The sequence below is a fragment of the Euprymna scolopes genome, chromosome 14, assembly GCF_053919585.1.
Source record: "Euprymna scolopes isolate OS-2025 chromosome 14, ASM5391958v1, whole genome shotgun sequence".
NCBI classification, from domain to species: Eukaryota; Metazoa; Mollusca; class Cephalopoda; order Sepiida; family Sepiolidae; genus Euprymna; species Euprymna scolopes.
In genome coordinates, this window is record NC_136495.1 from 82514531 (window position 1) to 82530198 (window position 15668).

General features: G+C 33.8%; 1 protein-coding gene across 2 annotated transcripts in view; it reads right to left on the minus strand.

The window, feature by feature from the left end:
• LOC145293137 (beta-arrestin-1-like) overlaps positions 1-13474 on the minus strand; it is a 252833-nt gene extending 239359 nt beyond the window's left edge. The window contains exon 1 of one of the 2 annotated variants that reach the window (XM_080139545.1): positions 12791-13474. In XM_080139545.1, coding sequence (XP_079995671.1) covers positions 12791-12840 — 50 coding nt within the window. In that variant the 5' untranslated portion in view covers positions 12841-13474. The remainder of the gene's footprint in view (positions 1-12790) is intronic. The other variant, XM_080139546.1, reaches the window with a different exon arrangement.
• Positions 13475-15668: the final 2194 nt, after the last annotated feature.

Sequence of the window (15668 nt, forward strand, 5' to 3'; positions counted from 1 at the left end):
CATCATTTACATGCCATACAACTTCTGGTAACAAAAAAAAAAAAAAAAAAGGTTTACTTTGATATCCCCAAACCTTACAACATAAAGGACATGATAAGACCAACAGTGATTGATATTGGTGTTGTTGTAAGGCATTTACCTCAGGCAGGTTGAACTGGCTTCCTCCAAAGGAGGAAATGTCATGGGGATATTTAATTCAAAGGCGATCTCCAGTCACCTGTAACGTTTGGTGCATTTTTGATCAGGAAGCTAGTATTTTCAGACAGCCTAATCTCGTAGCACAAGAAGATTGATGTTGGAGACAAAATCACCAAACCCAACATCATCAGAACTACGGTAGACAAAAATAAATATGGTTCACTTCAAACTAAATCGGGCAAAACTATAAGAACACACTAATTTTATCCCATAGATCATAACACCATCACATGCTATAAATCAAAGACAAAAATATATATATGCAACTAAACAGGGGAATGTTATAGTACCGCAGTACCTCAGATTGCCTGGGACCAGCCTAGAGTGCTCTCCTAAACACATTTGCTATCATGCTTGCTCTATCATTCGACTGATTTCTTAACTAAATACCAACAATTATCACTACATTGTGAAGAGTGCGCACATCAAAGATTTTTGTACTTTTGTTGTTTTTTTTTAAATGTAATTCTAAAAAATTCTAAAAAATTATTTGAAGATAAGTTTATTTAATAAAAGCCCCAAGTCTGAAAATCATTAAATTTTAGATTGCCTCGCATTTCCCTTGTATAACTCTTCCAAAAGATGAAAAATTACTTCTGATTAGCTAAAGTGTACTTTTTAATTTTTCAAAATCCTATTTAAAAAAAATAAAATAAAATGAACAACTAAAAGCAAAATATTCCCAGGTAACGCCACATCATCATTTTGTGTCTACGTATAATTATGCATACTTTTTACGGAAGCTGCTAATTGCTTTAATCAGAGAAACAGTATTTTTTGCTATTGTTTATGTTAATTAGAGGCCTCCGTACATTTTTTGAAAATTGGCGCTAAAATCAAATTGAACCCCACCCCTAGAAATAAGCATCTTTTAACAATTAAAATAATTTCAAGCTGTAGTTAAATTAGCTATTTTATAATTGCCAAAAAAATTGGAAAACCTTACTCTAAAATCTACATTTAAAACTTCATATCGCAGAATATTGGAATTTTATTCTATTTAAATTTTTAAAAAGTTATTTTTTTAGAGTTCTGCTTTTTGCTGTAATTTAACTAATTATAATATAATAGCGGGGTACCCGGCATTGCACGGTGTTAGCGAAGTAATAACTCTCTTTAAATATTACAAAAACAATGTTAAAACTATTAAAAAAAAAATTGTGAAAAAACAAAAACAATTATAAAAATGAACGTGATGCAATACGAACGGTCCGGCGGTGCCCGGGTGTTTGAAAAATCCAAAAAATTTCGGGGTGGGGGGAAGGGGGGCTCGAACTCTAATCATTGAGGCGGAAGCGCAAAAAAACAACAAAAAAAACGTGATGAATTAACCCAAAAATGAATTAGGTCAATATCAATTCCGCAGTGAAGTTTGTTTTAGTTTAGTTTCAGTAGTCAAGCATCACACTCGAATTCTAAATGATTTGTTTTTGTTTTCTTGAATTCTAAATGTATGTATTTGTTTTAATTTAAGTGTAATGCAAGTGAAAAGAATGAGTTCTTTGTGTATAAGTAAATGTTGAGTTGAAAGCACTAATAAAGGTCATAGTTAGATTTCACGGTTGGAGTCGGTAAAACCGGAAGTAAGAAGTGGTTAGTCTCGCAGGTTGCGTCTTACATTAACTAAAAAAAAGCAAAAAGAAAATAATCGCGTTTTCTTTTTATTTTATTATGGGAAAAACAGAAAGCATAAATCAGGGGGAAAAAAACGGCATAAATAACCTTGTATGATTCCAAACCGGTGTTTCCGCGTACTGTTCCTTGTGAACGCATCCACTGCGGTGTAAATGGGGAATGGGGAAAGGAGGAATCTAATAGAGAGAAAAGATGTTGCAACTTCCATTGAATCTGACCGATTTTGGCAGTGGATTCTCACCAGAAAAATATAGGAATGTACCATTGTCGAGCAACTGTAGAGGTAATAGGCCTACAGCACATCTCAGATAATGTGCTACAGTTTGTACGCATTACATTTGCATATAATGTCATGATTTTTAATCCTATTAAGGTCAAAGTTAGAGGGGAAAAAATGAGTTCCTTTTATTTATATAGAGAAGATATTATTGAGAAAAAAATGTTGATTTTCTTTTTCAAACATAATAACATTGATTTTATATCCATTTTTTATTTACAACTTCAAGGTAAGTAAATTTTGTAATGGTTATATATATATATATATATATATATATATATATATACACACACACACACACACACACACACACACACATTTTTAATTATTTAAACATTTCAGCTTTATAAAATGTTACAATTTTTGTGGACCTAAATTTATTTTGTTCAGTTTTCATAACACAAAATATAAGGGGGGGGGGGTAAAACATCTAAAAAAAAATAATTTCTTTTTTTAATTTACCCTCATGTATTTAACGGAACATACTTTTAATATGTAAGTTATATTAAAAATGAATAAGTATCGAAAATTTCATGCAAATCTGACCATTAGTTGATTTTTGCTAGATTTTTTAAACACGAGTGTGTTTACAGCTTCAAAAAACGTCACTACATAGGAACATTGTTTTAAGGCGTCGATAATGTAAACACAATTTTGGTTTCGCATTTTCATTGTTTTCGTATGCTGTTATAAATTTTTTAAAAATATTAGCTGTTCATTTGAAGCTTCTTTTTTTAAAATGGTACAAAACTCTCACGCCATAAAAAACACCACCTATAATAATTAATACATATAATCAGTAAATAAACATAACAAAAATACACTCATTTCATTTCAGTTACACATTTACATTTGAATCATAAATGGCCATATTTATTCCAAAAAGAATATAAATTACATCATATCTCTTTTAAATATATTAACGGCTACATGACATTAAACAAATCTTACTCTCTTCACAAGACTAACATTTTTGGAATTTCAACAGCTTTTTTTTGTTCTGAAATAGAACGAAGCCATATTTTTCACAACAAATATATTTTCAAAGATTGTATTGATATTTTATTTTCTTAAATTCATTCATCCAGAAGAAGACTTACAATAAAGAAAAACGTTGAACATAACTTGATTTATTCCTTTTTCATCTCTCTCTCTATATATATATATCGTCCTCCATTCAGTCTCGAAAGACAAAGGATACCCTCTGTAGAGGCAGTGGCGCGTTTAATTGTGTGGCAAGCATTGCACAATCCCCAACCACACTTCTCCTGAATTGGCACTGCTTGAATCCAGTGGCAAGGAGGAGAAGTTCAGGATGACTGGAAACAATGCCAAGATAAAGGAGAGCATATACAACACCTGGAAGTCCCAAATAGTCACCCATCTGGTACTGGCCAGGCTCATCATTGCTTAACTTCAGTGATCTGATGGGAACCGGTGTGTCGAATGTGATTTTTCTTTTTTCATCTCTCTCATTGGAATACTATTTCCATTATTCTCATTATAATGTATTGTGCGCAATAAAAAAATTGCCCCAGTGAACAGGAAAAAAGGGACATGAGAAATCAAGAACATTGAATGAGAGAAGCAGAAGATGAATTGTGTGGAAGATGAATTGGTTCAGTTGTCATGAATCAGGTTTTCAGTGGTTCATTCTTTGAACAAGGCACACAACTAGAAATACATGTATGATATATTACGAGTTGTTGGCTGTATAAGAGACAAGCATAATATATATCCGTCCCATGTGGAAGATGATCACTCACTTTTTGACCAGATAGCGTTTGAACCAACATATAACTGTTCTAGTTAAGGTCTTAGATGTAACCATCTTTAGGGGAAGGTTGTTGCCATCAGGACTTAGGAATTAGTTGGATTAAAGAAAGTTTTTATCCCCTCCCATAATAATTATCTCCCTTAACAAATAAAAAAAATGGTTATATGCCCTTAAAATACCATTCAGCTAGACAATGGCTTGTTAACAGGTGCTCATTTTATGCTATGTGGAAGTCTAAAAGCTAAAATAATTGTGTTGCAAGTTTTTCAGTGTGTTCACACGAAATCGCAAAATAAAATTGGAGATTTTCATCTACATTTTTTCCTATGTGCCATTTTACTTATTTGGTCACTTGTGCCATTTTTACTTAAAGTCATCACGCAACAACACAAATTGAATGTTCTTTTCATTTGAAGTTTCAGTAACCTTCATATCATTTTGTATAGTTTTGTTATAACACATTAATTCACCCTCGCAGCCATGGGGGCAGGACTGCTAAGCGCCAAAACATTAATGGAATTATTGTTTAATTGAAAATAAATCAATAATTGTTTTTAACTTAAAACAGTTCAGTCAATGAAAGTAGGTTTTTAACGTTTAAATTATCTTGTTATCATGTCTTGGAAAACAAAGTCTACCTTTTTTTTCCCCCACTGCTTTTTCAGCTCAAACAAGACACAGCAGCACTTGGATGCAAGGGGCTACTATTTAGGACCAACTTTGCAGAGCTATTAAGTAGGAAGTTAAACAGCAAAAGGTCTGTTCACATTACACTTGAACTTGTGCATATCATTACAGTCAAGGAAGCAGGGACCCAGGAGAGAATTCCAAAGTTTAGCAGTTTGAGGGAAGAAACTATTTGAGTAGAAGGCCTTCCAACATTTAGGGATCTCTACTGTATAGGGGTGGGACTTTGTTGCTTGCCAGGTTAGTCGGGAGTATTTACGTGCAGGGGATGCAAAGGCTTGGAGTTTGTACAAACACCTTCCATTACAATACTTGTAAAATAGACACAGGGATGCAACATTTAGTCAATGGGACAGAGGTCGGAGTTTGGCTGACAGTGTAGAACCTATTAAGTTGGAGACTCTTTATTCAGCCCTGTCTAAGAGCGAGATGCAGTAGCTGATGCACCAGCTCAGTCATTTAAAGAGTTAAATAACTTTTGGTAAGTCTCTAAATAAATTATTTTTAGTTAAACTATTTTCATAATAAAATGATACTTAAAAAAACAAAAATGTTATAGCTAGTTACATTGTACATTGTGCTGAAATGGAAACTAGGCTGAAAAAATATAATCACAGCCTTCATACACCAGTTGAGAAATAGGCTAAGAAAGATGAACAGCCCCAAATTCATAATTGTTTTGTTAAACACTAGGAACCATTATTTTTTTTTTTTACTAGTATACAAGATTAATTTATTTTTAAGGAATTTTAAAGTTAAGTTTTAAATGAATTTCAATTCAATTGAATTCATTTCAAATTCAGGTAAAAAGTAAAAACTTGTATGAAAATTATATAAAAACGCATTAGAATAACATTCTTGTTATGTGTATAAGAAATACACACACACTTCTCTCCTTTTATCACGTCCCTCATTTGTAACTCTTCACTTTCTGTATGAAGAGTCATTAAAGGCAATCAACTGCTCTCTAGCTCTGTATCATTTCCATGAGTTCTTTAACCTTCTTTCTACCATTAAACAATTTTTAAATTATTGTAGGAGCCATAATTTTATTTCAAATTCAATTTTCATCACACATTTACACTAAATTAACTTGATTTCAATAGTTCATGTATACTGCTTTCACATAAACTTTTAAAAATTATCAATGTAGTCTCCAAGCTATGATAAATTTATATTGAAAAGAAAAAATAAATTGAAAAGTAAATTCTATGGTCAACAGGTTAAAGATTAAGAGGGTTATAATAGAAGAGCACCAGTGTTCTACTCATCAAATCTTTGGCCATATTTCAAGCAGACTGATCATGTCCACATGACATTTTTGTTAAGTTATAGAGGGACTTTATCACAGTCGCAAAGCTTGGGATAAATTTCTCAACATGGTCAATCATGCTCAAAAATCTACACGGGTCTTCAATGGTCTCTGGTGCTGGCATGTCAGCGATGCCTCAGTCTTTTTCTGCATAACCATTTTACTTTCCTTGAATGGCATCCAGGACTATTTCCAATTTCTCAGGGATTAGTTTTACCTCTGTTGTCTGACATTTCTGGAGTAGGTTATGAAGCCGCCTGTCATCTTCCTCCTGGTTCATTCCATAAACCACCAGGTCATCAGCAATATCCTGGAATTGCTCGATCAGCTTCCTTTGGAGTATTTCAATTGCAGAGGTCAGATAAAAAGATATTCAACACCAATGGAATCTATTTTTGGAATATAGTCATGTTAATGGATGCTTCAAGTTCAATGTGCCAATATCTTGATTGATCTGCCTTAATGAATACCTTTGCATCTCTCATGTCATGTAAGGCAACCTCGAGAATAAGCATGACATAGTGACGAATGTTTGTTGAGATCAGGAGGGTTCAGGCACATTTTTAAAACTCCATTTTTTCTTAACTTTAAGACCTCATTCCATTTGCCATAAGAGCAGAAATTAAACAAAAATTGCACGCTGACAACCTAAGCATAAACTCTTGCCCCAAAAGAGCAAGACACCTGATATTCTGGCAAAGCATGTTTGCTGAAACATGGCAATATGTACACGTGTGTGCCACCTATGCAATATATGCAGATTGTCAACCAGCAAAACTCTTATAATCACAAAAGTATCAAAATGACCCTGGCAATGAATCGCTGCTGACATTAACTCATTAGGTGGAAGTAAATATCGAGTCACAATGGACCAGCATAGTCATTTTATTTTTTTTTTTCAAAGTGGACAAACTAAAAAAAATCAACCTCAGATGCAGTGATCAATTGTCAGTTCACCAGGCACTCGTCTCAGACAATTCTCATCTAGCACATTCAAAAGGTTCAAGAGATTGGGTGTTTACACATGAAATGACATTCCCAAGCAATAGTCAAGCTAAAGGTGGCAATTGCTAAAATAATAAATTGCCTATTGCAGAAATGCAATGCCACAGGAAAGAATCTACTACTGGAGCTACTGAACCTTTGCAATATATCAACTGAAGGTTTCAACACTAGCCCAACACAGACTTTTAAACTGATGCACAAAGTAAATGGTACCAACTACAAAGACCTTACTAAAACCCAACTATTCAAACTCATATGGAGGTGCAAAAAAAGGAAGGAAACTGAAATAGCAGGGCACAGGCAGAGAAGTGAGCCAGTTCCACACGAGTAGAGAGAGTGAGAGGAAGCCAGAATAAGAAAAAATATCCAATCACACTCATTCCCAACACAACTGACAAGGACTGCTTAGAGGCACTCAGAAGCAGAATGTCCCGTCAAAGAAACAAAGAGAATGACATACAGCCAATTTTCAACTAAGGACACTTCACCTCTTTTCACACAACATACAAAAAAAAAATTCCCTTTCCCCATAAGGCGGGAGATGTTATGTGTATAAGCTATACATCCCCTCCCTGTTCTCTTTCCAAGAACATACCCTTGTCTATGTAACTCTCCTCATAGGAGGAAGCCCACTTCTTGTATGATAAGTCAATGAAAATAGTCCATTATTCCCTAGTTTCACATCATTTTCACTACATAATATCTGTGCATGCAACAATTCTCTACCAAACCTGCCTAGTTTTATTACAGGGGAGGGGTATTATACATATATAGTTTGCCCTGGGAGCTGATCACCTGTTAGTATAGTCAGCAATATGAGACTCAATTTTCCAAACAAACTTTGTTAGCCACAACATTGTTACTGATATAGATTCATTGCATGTGAACTAAAAATACCTGTGGCCGCTTGGTTACTGGCATCTCAGCAACAACATGAGTTATGGACTACTAAAATATAGCGACAGCTTATATACAAACTCAAGTCTACATATGGACAAAACATCTTTGACATAAATGAAGTTGATATATTATGTATGAACTGATTCTCATTATCTTTGGTGGATATATTTTTCCTCTACAGTTTCGCTATTTCATTAAGGTTTACAAGTTCAACCTAATTACTTTTACAGACCCCCCCTCCCCAAAAAAAAGAAACAAATTGTTTCCTCGGTTTAAAATGAGGCAAGTTCAAGAGGGAATTTCATTCTAATGCACTTCATAAGTTATATTTACAGAAAAATTTTATGAGTTCTCAAGTGTTGACTATTGTATTCATCTACTTTTTTTCTTCAATTAAGAAGCGATTCAACAGCTAACTTGTTTAACTAGAAACCGAAATGCATTGTGGTAGATTTAACATTTTAAAAGTTCGTTCAAGTATTTACCTCAATAAATAATTGCTAAATAGTAAAAATCTGATGTGCAGGTCATATCGAGGCGAAAAACACACACGAGGCATAATCACACTTGTTATTAATTTGGTGCAGAGGACAATCTTCCCAAGCATTACCTCATTTAGGAGAGAGAGAGAGAGTGGTTTTTCGACAGTGTTAAGGTAACTTCACAGAGGAAAACTTACAGAGTCCGATCATGGCAAATGTGGCACCTATCAAAAATGCTTCTCACTGTCCACTATAAACGATGTTGAGGTCTCACCTTGCTGCTGTGGAAGTCAAAAGAAATAAAGGGCAGTTTATAGGGGGGGAGCAGCTTTACAATGGGACAGAGCGTTCTAACAACTTTTATGCAAATGTGAAAAGATTGATTTTTACAGCATATCAACTCGCCAAACTCTGGTATCTCAAATACCTGTCTCTCATTAGTTAAAGAAAAAAAAAAAAAGAAAGGGGGGGGGCACTATATGCTGGAATTTTTTTTATAAATATTGGGAATACTCTAGTCCAGAAGAAGGAAATACTTGTGAGCGTAGGGTCGAATAGAATTTGTCCAAAATAAGGACATTCTTGCATAAAAACTCACGTGCAACAACTTCAATTGGTGAATAATAATATTACTATTAGTTGCCAAAGGAAAAGAAAGATTTACCCCGAGAGAAACAGACCAAAGAATAAAAAAATACTTTATTTAAAAAAAAAAAAAAAACCCTAGGTTTACATTAGTTGTCGCTTAAGGTCTATTTACGAAATCCACGCTAAGACGATCTCATTAAGGATGCTTGTTCGTACTCATTTTTTTTTTCCGGGACCCTCCTGTTTTTTTTTTTTTTTGTTTTTTTTTTTTTGTTTTTTTAGGGGGGGGGGCTTATTCAGATTAGCACTTATGGCGGCATTTAAAATTACGTACTAGTCAGGAAAGGAGATGAAAATTTCCAAAAATCATATACTTTGATCAAGTAGTTTTATTTTTATTTTATTAGTGTAAATCAAATTTTATTGTTTCGATGGGAGTGAAAAAAAAAAAAAGTTCAGTACAAGGGCAGATAACCTTAATGCACGTGGTTTGTCAAAATAATCACTGATTACCTACTCTTATGCTCTCTAGTAAAATATTGCCTCGTCTGTAACTTATCGGTAAAAACGGTTGAGGTATTTTTTACAGACCCTAACTCCCCATGTTAAGAACGGTTTTCGAAGTTGGAGGTGTTAATTCCGAAACCCGTTCTTAACATGGGTTAGGTCGTAAAAAAAAAAAAAAAAAAAAGGGGGGCAAATTTATTTTTCGTAAATAAAAAAACTACTTGATCAATTTTTTATTTTTAGAATATGAAATGTTCATTCCGTAAAAAGTATGTACAATATAAAAGTTTTTCTTCATTTTTGTTTATCGTTATAAGTGCCAATCTGAGTAAACGCCTTTTTTCTGTGTATTTTTCATGTCGCTAGAGAATTTCGCATTTTTGGAGTGGGGAAGGCGATTTATTTCCCAAATATCTAAAATTTATAGAGAGGTGATTAGTTTCCTATATAAATTAAATGTAAACTGATCACTCACTTTATGACCATTACCAACTTTTTTTAACAGTATTTTGCCCGGTCTGATAGTTTCCTAACAAGTAGTAATATTCTGAAATTTTAAGGGGGGGGTCAACTCTTACTTCGCTTTGAATTTTAATTTTTTATCCTCTCGTTGCAAAAATGAATTTTAGAAAATTGTATCGTGATCACTAACAAAGCATCTACTCAATTTCTCACAGATTGATGTTTGTCCACCTGCCCTAAATATGAGCGCTGGCAAACCAAGATACTTTTATCAGAGTGAAGCCAGTCTACCAACTGATTCTGGCCTTTGTGACCCTTTTCGACCTTAGTGCCACAGTTCTTGCAGTGGGAGAGAACTAAATACAGATATTTGCCTTTGTAGGAAGAAAATGACCTCCTACTTTTGGGTCGGGAGTGGTTTAATTTGTCGCTTAAGGCACCGTGATGAAATGCGGGCAAGAACAAACTATTATTCCAATAAAAACGGTCACTTTGTAGAATGGGATTTCACTTCACCATCCACCAACTTTGTTTTGTAAAACTGAAATGCATTATGGTGAATTTTATTTCGTAATTAAATTAACAGTTATGTTCATTTCACTAAATATTTGATTAATACTATTAATCAAATAGGTGACTTTATTTACTAAATAAAATAAGCACAAAGTTTTAACTTCAGGTGAAAATACATAGCGCAATATGAAGATTTTTAATGAGATTAAAATCGGCGTAAAAAAATAAAAATACCCCCTCCCCCGACAGAAACACGCTGTCAAGAGAAATAAATTTATGCAATTACACTGGGAAAAAAATGCTAAAATATATTTTAGACTTTAAAACAGTTTTTCGTCATAGGATAGATCGATTAAAACATTTTCCAAAATAACTGCTATTTGGAAAATACAAAAATGGTTACCCGTTCTGTTCTATGCTTTGTGGCCAAACACTGGATGTTCAATAATGCTTTCTAGTCAAGAAGTGGGTGATCATTTTGTTATATTTATGTAGTAAAATGAAAAACACGAACTCCAAAATCTACATTTCTATTTCTTCAGAGTGATGACGTATTGTAATCGAATAAAAAAAAAAAAAGGATCGTATTTTTTTATTTTTCTATTTTTACGTGAAGCAAAGGGTTTACAAAGTAAAAGTACACACAGAAAATTTTTACAGAAAAATGTTAAATTAAATACAATAGGTAGGTAGTTCTTTTTTCTAAATTAAATAGAATTTAATTTGCAAAATTGAAATCTACAATGTGTCGGTATTGGATGACAAAAAAAATTTGGTTTTGCAAGGAGAAAAAAAAAGGTTCTATTTTTATAATTTTTTGGTGCTAATGCACTTACTGATCCGCGCTATTTTTTAAATCGTATTTCCAAGTTTAATTAAAGTTTTATGATTTGTTTTTTTTTTTTTTCAATTGTACAGAATAGGTACAAAATACCCTCCCCTCCCCATGTTAAGAATGGCTTTTTAAATAATAACGTTATTATTTCAGCACGGATCAATAAGTGCAGGCAGGACTGCAGAAGTACCAATTTTTTAAATAAAAATGTTTATTGTTAAGGAAACGATTTGGAACAAAGTTTATGGACTGTGTTATTTTTTTTTTCTTTTGATTTTCAGATTTATTTCAAATTTAAAGGTATCTTTATTAAATTGTTAGGTGAAAGTACAGGATAGTTAGCACCCACCCACCCCCCGGCGAATGGGTTTCAAAATAATAACGTTATTTTAACAAACTGAATTACCTAAGATTTGACACTTTTTTTGAACTGTAAATGTCAAAATTGTTATTGTCTTCAAATATTTTTTTTTGCCGAAACATTTTGCGGTGGTTAGTCACGTGACAACACTTCCTCAGTCAATACCCCCCCCCCCCCCGAAAAAAAAAAACTTTTTTGTGTAAAAAATAAATTTTTGTAGTTTGATTTTAATAAAAATAAGACAAAAAATGTTAACGTTTTCTATTTTAGAAAGAGATTTTAATCAGCATTAATTTCTCAAATTTGGTTTTCGTTTTATATTTGAGAAAATATAAAAAAAAATTTTATTAAAAATAAATCTAGACAGAATCATTGTAAGTTTAATTTGAAAAAAAAAAAAGTTTGCGGGTTTTTTGGGTTTTTTTTTTTTTTTTACATTTGTTTACATTTTTATTAGAAGTTTGTGAATTGTCATTAATGTCATCAGGAATGGAGACAACAAAATTCCATGATTAGAACCGGAATAGATATTTCGGCTAAACCCTGTTTTAGTCACTTAAATTATTTGGAGTTAAATGCGTTTTGGCATTAAACGTTTTTTCTTGTTGTTGTTTTTTTGTTTTGTTTTTTTTTGTTTGTTTTGTTTTGTTGTTGTTTTTACTTAGACTCAGTTTTTAGTAAATAGATATTAACAGTTAAAGTTGCAGCAAGTTTCTGCATAAATAAGGATGGCCGATATAAATAGAGAAGGGAGATAACTACATTTTTAGCGCTTTTTTTTTCAGCAACACTGACATTTAGTTTTTATAAATAATAAACAATAGCGAATTAGAAAATTTAACAATTTTGATTAATTCATGTTTCAGTCACGTAAAGTTAAAGGATTGTGCCATTTACTTTTAAATCATCGAATAACTATAGGAGAAATTTATAAAAATCAAGCAACATTATTGATCAAGAAATAAAGATCGAAAACAATAAAATTATTGTAAGTAAATATTTTTTTTTTACATAGAAAGAATGTATATATGAAATGGGGGATTAGTTTGTAATTATAATTATTCTTTGATTAGAACCCCCAATTTATGGCCACTTCAAAACATTAGCATCTGGAATAATATCGACTTCAGTTAAAAGAGCGAGAATTAACTTCAGGAAGGAATGGGATGAACACGGAAAAGATTGGGTTTCGTTTATGGATTTTATTTTTTGTAGAGTTAGAATTATGGAATTGTCCAGTTTTATCCTTACCTGGTACCTTGTCTCTTCTGTGGGTCATCAGCAGAATCCACAGTAGCCATTTAGTCCGAGATGATTTTTTTTTTTCTTAGAAAAACGAAATCCGTTGGCCAAAAAAAAGATGGTCTCCGACAAGATGGAAAATCCTGGTTTCAAAAACGAAAAAAAAAAAAAATACAGGGCTTGTCAGAGGAAAAAAAAGAGTAAAACAATTTACACGACGAAAGAGGAGAGATTTTGGGAGGCTCCGTCGTCGTTGTTGTCGTTTGAAAAACCGCCTTGTAAAACCTGCTTCTCTTCTTTCAATCTTTGTCATGTGCTATTTTACATTTTTGATTGCACTCCGCCTCCGTACATTGTCACGCTCTCGCAATACGACCTTCTCCCGTGGCCACACCGACCCTTGTTTTCAATTAGATTATTCGGAATCTCTTCGAAACATGAAAACACATAACAGACGAGGGTTCAGTACTAATTACCCACTTCTGTATGTAGTGTTTATGGACGGTTTCTCCGACCTCTATAAGTCTTTTCATCTACCAGTTTCATACACATCTGTCATAGGAGAGGGGATGAGCACAGATAGGCAATCTAGTAGTACGGAAGAGCAAAAGCACTATAAATTAAATGTACGCATCGACATAGAAAATAAAGTCTCTCTCTCTCTCTCTCTCTCTCTCTCTCTCTCTCTCTCTCTGACAAACTCATTATTTTAAATGTTTTTCTAGTTTGGAAATTTATACGACTACATGAAACTTAGTTTAGTATATTTTTTAAAATCTTATTTTTATTAAAAACTTGTTTTATCTACCCAGCGTTGACTGGGAATTTTTTAAACTTTTGTTTTTATTTCACGTTTTCTTCTTTTTTAATTTATAAAGAATGAGAAGCTAAAAACCACCGATACTAGATCAACGAGTCGAAGAGAGTGCATATTACGTGACGAATGCAGGGAGGGAGAAATAGACAATGTAATAATTAAATAAGAGTCTTCTTTATTTGTCAATCTTTATTCGTTGATTAAACAATCATCAAGATCTGAAAATAGCAGAAACAGAAACTGCGATAAGTACACATCTAACTAATAAAAAAATACATATACATGTACCATAATTGTCTGATAATCCTATAATAATTATCCGATTTGCAAGAAGAGAGAAAAGAGTTAATAGTAATTATGCATTCCCACCTCACTTTCTCTGATGTGTGTAAGCTAACTTTTACCTTGTTGCAGAGGGGAGTGTAGTGGACTGACTGGTGGATATATTATACATATCCCCCAGTCGTACAAAATAGGAGAAATGATTTGAATTGGGAAAGGAAAAATGAATTGCTTTGAGGAAGGAACAAACAACGCGTTTACTTGAATTAAACGAACTAGAATTTATTTTGTGAAGAAACAAGTGAAAGAAAAGGGTACTACACGTGTTTAGTTTGGCGTACGTCTCTCACTGTTTACTTGTGAGAAGGAAAGTCTATTGTCATAGAGAGAGAAAGAGAGAAACTCAATCCAGTTTGGTGTGCGTCTCTCGCTGTTAGCTGGTGAGGAGGAAAGTCTATTGTAGTATAGAGAGAGAATGAGAAAAAGTCAATCTAGGCCATGGAGATAGAAAGCGTATAAAGTGTACATACTGTCTGTTAGCTCATGGCCCATACATAGTAGCAGGGGACGTGACGCGCGTGAGCGCGCGCCTCCCAAAAGGGATGCAGCTGGTTAGCCGAACCTCCCAGCTCAAGAGCTGGTCCGAAAAAAAAGATGCTGCTTATTGCTCTTGCTTTTATAATTGTTTCCGGTGGTCTTTTGCACATGTGTGGATTTCCTTTGAAAGGGGAAGTGACGTTGTTCTTGTGTGCGTATGTGTGCGTGTACATGTGAGTACATGTGTGTACGTTAGCATGCGTGTGTATACACATGAATGTGAGTGTCTGTACGCGAACGTTCATATATCTACTTGTGATTACATGTGCGCGTATGTTTGTGTGTGCATATGTATATGACAAGAAATATGGCTTGAGATGTGAACGCATGTTTTTGTGTGAGACTAGAAAAGGCTCCCACAATACTCTCCTTCCTAGGAAAAAAAAAAATATGCAGTGTATATATATATATTTGTAAGTAATGTTTTCGGCAGTCGACTTTTCGTCCTGTTCTTTTTTTTTTTTTTTTTTGGTGTGGTTGTTTAAAAAAACGTCAAAAACGGAGTGTTCATAAAAAAAGATATTTACTTACGCGTTGAAAAAAGCGCTTACTTTTTTTTTTTTAGGCTGACATTTATTTTGTTTGTTATGTGCTGACATGTGCAACGAGTTGCTTGGACAGTGAAGTGAATTGTTCGTTTGGAAGGACAATTTTTGTTTCGTGTTGACGTTGTGTGTCAAGTTAACAGTGTCTTCGCAAATGACTCCGTGGTAGTGTGTGTACAGGCATTTGTTGTGCATTCATTCGTGTTGAACATGTTTCCAGTTGCCATTGTCTTCACATGTGAGTCTGAGGTAGTGTGTGTACATTGTCTGTACGGGCGTTTGTTGTGCATTCGTTCATGTTGAATGGGTTTCCAGTTGCCGGTGTCAACGGAACTTCCAGTTGTGGGTTTATCCGTGTGCGTGGTGCATCTCAACTCATTGTTAATTCAGCTTCTTCCTATGTGTTGATAGGGATGTCCTGTAATTGTTTCCTGGTTGTTGCATCTGCTGTGCGGAAGAGAATTGCATAGGCCTATGTGATTTTGCTCCTCGCGTTTGTTGCAGGGTAATGTCAGGAAACCGTGAAAAATGTTTGTCGAGCTCGAATTTTTTTAAAAATTCGGTATGAAGTCGACAGCTCCGTGTATATTTTTCTGCCGAGTCTGACGAGGGGTTTCGTCATTGTTGAGGTTCTTGTCGGTAGTAG